At 49.4% G+C, this 5,000-nt stretch overlaps 1 protein-coding gene across 1 annotated transcript in view; it reads left to right on the forward strand.

The window, feature by feature from the left end:
- Nucleotides 1-5,000, forward strand: part of f7l (coagulation factor VII, like) — a 10,950-nt gene that overhangs the window by 2,216 nt on the left and 3,734 nt on the right. Inside the window, exons 4-6 of the mRNA XM_078245024.1 lie at nt 1,615-1,731; nt 1,818-1,952; nt 2,830-2,918. Coding sequence (XP_078101150.1) covers nt 1,615-1,731; nt 1,818-1,952; nt 2,830-2,918 — 341 coding nt within the window. The remainder of the gene's footprint in view (nt 1-1,614; nt 1,732-1,817; nt 1,953-2,829; nt 2,919-5,000) is intronic.

The following is a 5,000-nucleotide window of genomic DNA, read 5'->3' on the forward strand; positions in this document are numbered from 1 at the left end:
ACGTTACGCTGTACACAGGTACGTTATACTGTACACAGGTACGTTACGCCGCACAAAGGTACGTTACGCTGCACAAAGGTACGTTACGCTGCACAAAGGTACGTTACGCTGCACAAAGGTACGTTATGCCGCACAAAGGTACGTTATGCCGCACACAGGTACGTTATACTGTACACAGGTACGTTACGCTGTACACAGGTACGTTATGCTGTACACAGGTACATTACGCTGTACACAGGTACGTTACGCTGCACACAGGTACGTTATGCCGCACACAGGTACGTTATGCTGCACAGAGGTACGTTACGCTGTACACAGGTACGTTACACTGTACACAGGTACGTTATACTGTACACATGTACGTTACGCCATACAAAGGTACGTTATGCCGTACACAGGTACATTATGCCGTACACAGGTACGTTACGCCGCACAAAGGTACGTTATACTGTACACATGTACGTTACGCCATACAAAGGTACATTATGCCGTACACAGGTACGTTATGCCGTACACAGGTACGTTATGCCGCACAAAGGTACGTTATGACGTACACAGGTACGTTATGCCGCACAAAGGTACGTTATGACGTACACAGGTACGTTATACTGTACACAGATATGTTACGCTGTACACAGGTACGTTACGCTGTACACAGGTACGTTACGCTGTACACAGGTACGTTACGCTGCACAAAGGTACGTTACGCCGTACACAGGTACGTTACGCCGTACACAGGTACGTTACGCCGTACACAGGTACGTTATGCCATACACAGGTACGTTATACTGTACACATGTACGTTACGCCGTACAAAGGTACGTTACGCTGTACACAGGTACGTTACGCTGTACACAGGTACGTTACGCTGTACACAGGTACGTTACGCCATACAAAGGTACGTTATGCCGTACACAGGTACGTTATGCCGTACACAGGTACGTTACGCTGTACACAGGTACGTTATGCCGTACACAGGTACGTTATGCCGCACAAAGGTACGTTATGACGTACACAGGTACGTTATACTGTACACAGGTACGTTACGCTGTACACAGGTACGTTACACTGTACACAGGTACGTTACGCTGTACACAGGTACGTTACGCTGCACAAAGGTACGTTATGCTGCACAAAGGTACGTTATGCTGCACACAGGTACGTTATGCTGCACACAGGTACGTTATGCTGTACACAGGTACGTTACGCTGCACAAAGGTACGTTACGCTGCACAAAGGTACGTTATGCTGCACAAAGGTACGTTATGACGCACACAGGTACGTTATGCTGCACACAGGTACGTTATCCTGTACACAGGTACGTTACGCTGCACAAAGGTACGTTACAACGCACACAGGTACGTTATGACGCACACAGGTACGTTATGCTTTCTAATAATCATTTCATATTATCTCGACTCAAAGCAGAATTGTCTCTGGATGTGATTCTTATTTTCCAGTGTGGCCGTTAGTGAAAGTTAAGTTTGATCCAATGAAACGCCGTCGATATAGACCAAAACAAATGTAGCACGGACCAAACTTGGCCCCAAGAGTCCCGACTTAGAGCGCCAAAAAGTGACACCTTGCTTTAAGTCTTCCTGTTCCTGTTTGCAGAGGTGGACCACTGCCTGCCACCGTCTCCCTGCAAGAACGGAGCGACCTGTACTCGCCATGCTGACACCTACACCTGCCAATGTCCACCTAGATTTCACGGACACAACTGCGACAAAGGTAGGTAGAAACGTTCCTCCCAACGTTAGCGATCGCTGTGAAAGAAGTCGTGATGATCAAAGTCTTTTGTCTGTGCCTCTACGCAGCCCGGGTGACCTCCAGTAGCTGCTACTTCAACAACGGAGGATGTGAACATTTCTGCAGACAGTTTACAGAGCCGGTCTGTTTCTGTGCTCCGGGATACCGTCTGCATTCGGACGGCCGCACCTGCACGCCCCAAGGTCAGAGCGTGTTTACAGGACAGTCAATTTGCACACGGTTCAGAATCAAACAACATCTGTGGTGGAATGTAAATAAGTACTGTGGTTAAAGGGTAACTAACGTTGTGTCTACAGTCAGCGTCCACTAAAAGGTCTGTTGTTGCTGCTGACAGACTCAGATTATTATTCTAAGAGTCTGACAACATTATGGAAAGGATCCCTGCAGAGATAGACCCTTAAAACCTCTTTAAGACCTTTCTGTTTAACCAGAAACAGCTCTGAAGTCGCTAGCGCTAAACCCACCAGACTCCATTTAAAAAAACTATACTTTTAGCGTGTAAAAAACCAGCATATTTTCACATGCAAATCGGTAAACTATGTGTTTATTTCAACCAAAACTAGAGTTGTGATGGTTGGAAAGGTGGAAAGACGACCCAAAACTGCTTTTAATTGTTTTATTTTGTTTCTGTCGACTTTGAATTAAGTGTGTTTTACGTTGCTAAAATGACTGATTATTTACATGGAGTCTGGTGGGTTTAGCGAACGCAATTTCTGTGATGTTTATATGTTTAAAAAAAGGCTCTTACTCGTTAACAGAAAGGTCAATCTCCTTAGAAATCCTTTCATAATGTTGTCAGACACTTAGAATAATAATCTGAGCCTGTCAGCAGCAACAACAGACCTTTTAGTGGACGTAAATACAAGCTGCATGGACCAATGTCAAAGATTGTTGTTCTCATCAGTCACTCAGACACAAACACATAGGAAAATAGGGTTGAACACAACGGTAGTTACCCTTTAAGTCCAAATGTTATACTTCTACTCTGCTACATTTCGAGCAAACAGTTGTACCGTTCTAGTGTCGGTGTACATTTTGATTTTCTTGTCTGGTGTCCAGTTGCTGTGGCCTGTGGAAGACTTCAGACGCACTTTGCCCCGAGAGTTGTTAACGGGCAGATCTGCCCCAAAGGACACTGCCCGTGGCAGGTAAGCTTGGGACTTATTATCTTAAGTTTAAGAGAGCAATCATCTCCGGTATAGTTCACACACACACACACACACACACACACACACACTCACTGACACACACACACACTCACTGACACACACACACACACTCACTGACACACACACACACTCACTGACACACACACACACACACACACACACACACACAGAATAATGTTTTAAATGTGCCACTAGAAAACTTAAAGGCTCAGTTCTCCCAGGGCGCCAAAAAGTGACCAAGTGTCCCAAAAAGTGACAAAATGTCCCGACCCAGGGCGCCAAAAAGTGACCAAGTGTCCCGACCCAGGGCGCCAAAAAGTGACCAAGTGTCCCGACCCAGGGCGCCAAAAGGTGACCAAGTGTCCCGACCCAGGGCGCCAAAAAGTGACCAAGTGTCCCAAAAAGTGACAAAATGTCCCGACCCAGGGCGCCAAAAAGTGACAAAATGTCCTGACCCAGAGCGCCAAAAAGTGAAAAAATGTCCCGACCCAGGCCCAAAAAGTGAAAAATGTCCCGACCCAGAGCGCAAAAAAGTGACAAAATGTCCCAGAGCGCCCAAAAAGGGACAAATGTCGACCCAGCCCCAAAGTGACAAAATGTCCCGACCAGGGGCCAAAAAGGTGACAAGTGTCCCGAGGGCACAAAAAGTGACAAAATGTCCCGACCCAGGGCGCCAAAAGTGACAAAATGTCCCGACGCCAAAAAGTGACAAAATGTCCCGACCCAGGGCGCCAAAAAGTGACAAAATGTCCCGACCCAGGGCGCCAAAAAGTGACCAAGTGTCCAGACCCAGGGCGCCAAAAAGTGACAAAATGTCCTGACCCAGGGCGCCAAAAGGTGACCAAGTGTTCCGACCCAGGGCGCCAAAAAGTGACAAAATGTCCCGACCCAGGGCGCCAAAAAGTGACCAAGTGTCCCGACCCAGGGCGCCACAAAGTGACAAAATGTCCCAACCCAGGGCGCCACAAAGTGACAAAATGTCCCGACCCAGGGCGCCAAAAAGTGACAAAGTGTCCCGAGCCAGAGCGCCAAAAAGTGACAAAATGTCCCGGCGCCAAAAAGTGACAAAATGTCCCGACCCAGGGCGCCAAAAAGTGACAAAATGTCCTGACCCAGGGCGCCAAAAGTGACCAAGTGTCCCGAGTCAGGGCGCCACAAAGTGACAAAATGTCCCGACCCAGGGCGCCAAAGGGTGACCAAGTGTCCCGAGTCAGGGCGCCAAAAAGTGACAAAATGTCCCGACCCAGGGCGCCAAAAGGTGACCAAGTGTCCCGACCCAGGGCGCCAAAAGGTGACCAAGTGTCCCGAGTCAGGGCGCCAAAAAGTGACAAAATGTCCCGACCCAGGGCGCCAAAAAGTGACAAAATGTCCCGACCCAGAGCGCCAAAAAGTGACAAAATGTCCCGGCGCCAAAAAGTGACAAAATGTCCTGACCCAGGGCGCCAAAAAGTGACAAAATGTCCTGACCCAGGGCGCCAAAAAGTGACCAAGTGTCCCTGACCCAGGGCGCCAAAAAGGTGACCAAGTGTCCCTGAGTCAGGGCGCAAAGTGACAAGTGTCCCGACCCAGGGCCAAAAGGTGACCAAGTGTCCCGACCCAGGGCGCCAAAAAGTGACAAAATGTCCCGACCCAGGGCGCCAAAAAGTGACCAAGTGTCCCGACCCAGGGCGCCACAAAGTGACAAAATGTCCTGCCCCAGGGCGCCAAAAAGTGACCAAGTGTCCCGACCCAGGGCGCCAAAAAGTGACAAAATGTTCGACCCAGGGCGCCAAAAGGTGACCAAGTGTCCCGACCCAGGGCGCCAAAAAGTGACCAAGTGTCCCGACCCAGGGCGCCAAAAAGTGACCAAGTGTCCCGACCCAGGGCGCCAAAAAGTGACAAATGTCCCTGACCCAGGGCGCCAAAAAGGTGACCAAGTGTCCCGACCCAGGGCGCCAAAAAGGTGACCAAGTGTCCCGAGTCAGGGCGCCAAAAGTGACAAATGTCCCCGACCCAGGGCGCCAAAAGGTGACCAAGTGTCCCGACCCAGGGCGCCAAAAAGGTGACCAAGTGTCCCGACCC

This window comes from Sander vitreus, unplaced genomic scaffold (assembly GCF_031162955.1).
Source record: "Sander vitreus isolate 19-12246 unplaced genomic scaffold, sanVit1 ctg351_0, whole genome shotgun sequence".
Lineage (NCBI taxonomy): Eukaryota > Metazoa > Chordata > Actinopteri > Perciformes > Percidae > Sander > Sander vitreus.